The sequence below is a fragment of the Phaethon lepturus genome, unplaced genomic scaffold (genome assembly GCF_000687285.1).
Source record: "Phaethon lepturus isolate BGI_N335 unplaced genomic scaffold, ASM68728v1 scaffold39495, whole genome shotgun sequence".
NCBI classification, from domain to species: domain Eukaryota; kingdom Metazoa; phylum Chordata; class Aves; order Phaethontiformes; family Phaethontidae; genus Phaethon; species Phaethon lepturus.
Genome location: NW_010543300.1, coordinates 1 through 1,895, shown reverse-complemented (window position 1 = coordinate 1,895; position 1,895 = coordinate 1). Strand labels below are relative to the sequence as shown.

The window sequence follows — 1,895 nt, the reverse complement described above, 5'->3', positions numbered from 1 at the left end:
TGCCCCTCTAGCCCCCACACCAAAAGCAAACCCGATGCTGCCTGTTGCAGATCAAGTCGCACAGGGATGGGACACAGAGTTTCCAACACAACGGGGCCAGTTGCTGTTTCCAGCAGAGAAAATGGGATTTAAACAATTTCCACCAGCATCACCATAGCGTTTCCCCACATCCCAGCCTGATTCATCTCATTATTCATGACCTTTCTTGCCGTGAGTCACTGGACGCCAGTTCAGCCCCAGACTCCTGCCACACGCCAGAGCCTGGCACGAGGCTGGCAGGGGTGAGCGATGCCAGTCGCCCGACTGGGAGAGAAGCAGCCATCGCCGCTGCCAGAAGGCCCCCAGGGATCCTTCCTGCTCGCTGTCTGACGGTCACTGCCGCCGGTCCCTGCCGCTATTGGCAGCCAGATTCAGGTTTGCCCCCCCGGAGCGTGGGGCCGGGCTGGCAGTGTGCCTCCCGCAGGGCTGCAGCCACCAGGCTCAAAGGCCAGGCAAGAACCCCAGGGACCTTGAGCCAAGGCAGTGCAGGAGGTCAGCGCAAGGAGGGCTTCTGGAGAGGCTGCAAAGGATCTCGGAGCTAGCACACCGGCACCCGGACACCACCTGTAGTGTGGACAGAGACGCACGACATGCTCATGTGTAGAATAAAGTCAATTTATTTCATAGCAAGGGGAATGTCAGAGCTTACATGGTCCCTTGCCACTGCCCGGACACGAACCCCTCTGGTCCTCCTGCTTTGCCTGCCCAGGCAAGGGGTGCACAGACCCCCCCTCAACAGGGCCAGTGTGCCAGGTGAGTGGTGGGGGCCCTTGCCATTGACGGGGGCACCGAGCACAGCCGGTGTATGGGCAGGCAGGCTGTCAGAAGCTGCCCACACTCCTCTGCCCGTGAGATCCAGAAGAAGTGAGCACCCCATAGAGTTTTCCTACAACTTCAGCAGGTATCTGATAGAGGAGAAGCCGGTGTCCCATCTGCTGTGCAGCTGGGATGGGCTCTGTCTCAGATGCTTTTAGCCAAGTCTCCAAATACACAACCAGAGGCCACATCCCTCTTGCTTTGACCCTTCTTTCCCAACCACCCCGGCAGCTGGGACTCCAAAGAAGAAGTAACTTTGTTGGGCATTTCCATTTGTTGCTACTCCTGGGAGGAGGCGGGGCTCCCAACTCCAAGACCAGCCTGCCTGCCTCATGGGAGCGAGTCGTTTCTAGCTGGAGACATCCATAAAGTCACACATCTCCATGCTGGCGCCCTGGCAGCCATCTCCCCAATGGTCCCTGTGCCTTGGTGGGTAACTAGGAGGCAGTGGGTTCACCCGGTAAGAGCCAGGTACAGGGGCCGGTGTCTGGGTGCTGGCCCACCACGGCTCCTGCCCGTCTCTCCCCAGCTCTCAGGGTGCCCCACTGGGCTCTGCAGGGTCCCTGGCGCAGGGTCCCATGCGCCTCCATGTCGCCTTCTCCTCACACGATGCCATTGCGCGTGGGGTGAGTCCGTACCCGGTAGATGATGACGGCAGTGGCCGGGCAGAGCACCAGTGCTGTCATAACAAATATGGTGGCCAGGATGATCAAGACAATGACCCAGATGTCCAGGATGTGCTTGGGGAGGGCAGCGGGACCTGTGGGGTCAGAGAGGTCCATCCTGTAAAGTAAAGGCAGAGGGGTGATGGGGCAGCCCCCTCCATTCCTCCAATCCCCAGAATTCCCCCTCCATTGCTCGGAGCACTCCCTGCTCTCCCCAGGGAGACCAGCCTTGGCCTCGGGCTCCTTTGAGAGCAAAGGGCTTTGGTAAAGGCTCCTTTGAGAAGCCCCCAGAGATGCAGATGGGTAAAAGCCCAGGAAAAAACTTCCCTGTTAATTGCTAATGTTGTTAAAGGAGCTGATAAAGCAAAGCCACAA

The 1,895-nt window shown here is 58.8% G+C and overlaps 1 protein-coding gene across 1 annotated transcript; it reads right to left on the bottom strand.

The window, feature by feature from the left end:
* Positions 1–1,457: 1,457 nt before the first annotated feature.
* On the bottom strand, positions 1,458–1,637 carry SMIM3 (small integral membrane protein 3). The gene has a single exon (XM_010288308.1). It carries the CDS (start codon positions 1,635–1,637, stop codon positions 1,458–1,460), a length of 180 nt encoding a protein of 59 aa, XP_010286610.1.
* Positions 1,638–1,895: the final 258 nt, after the last annotated feature.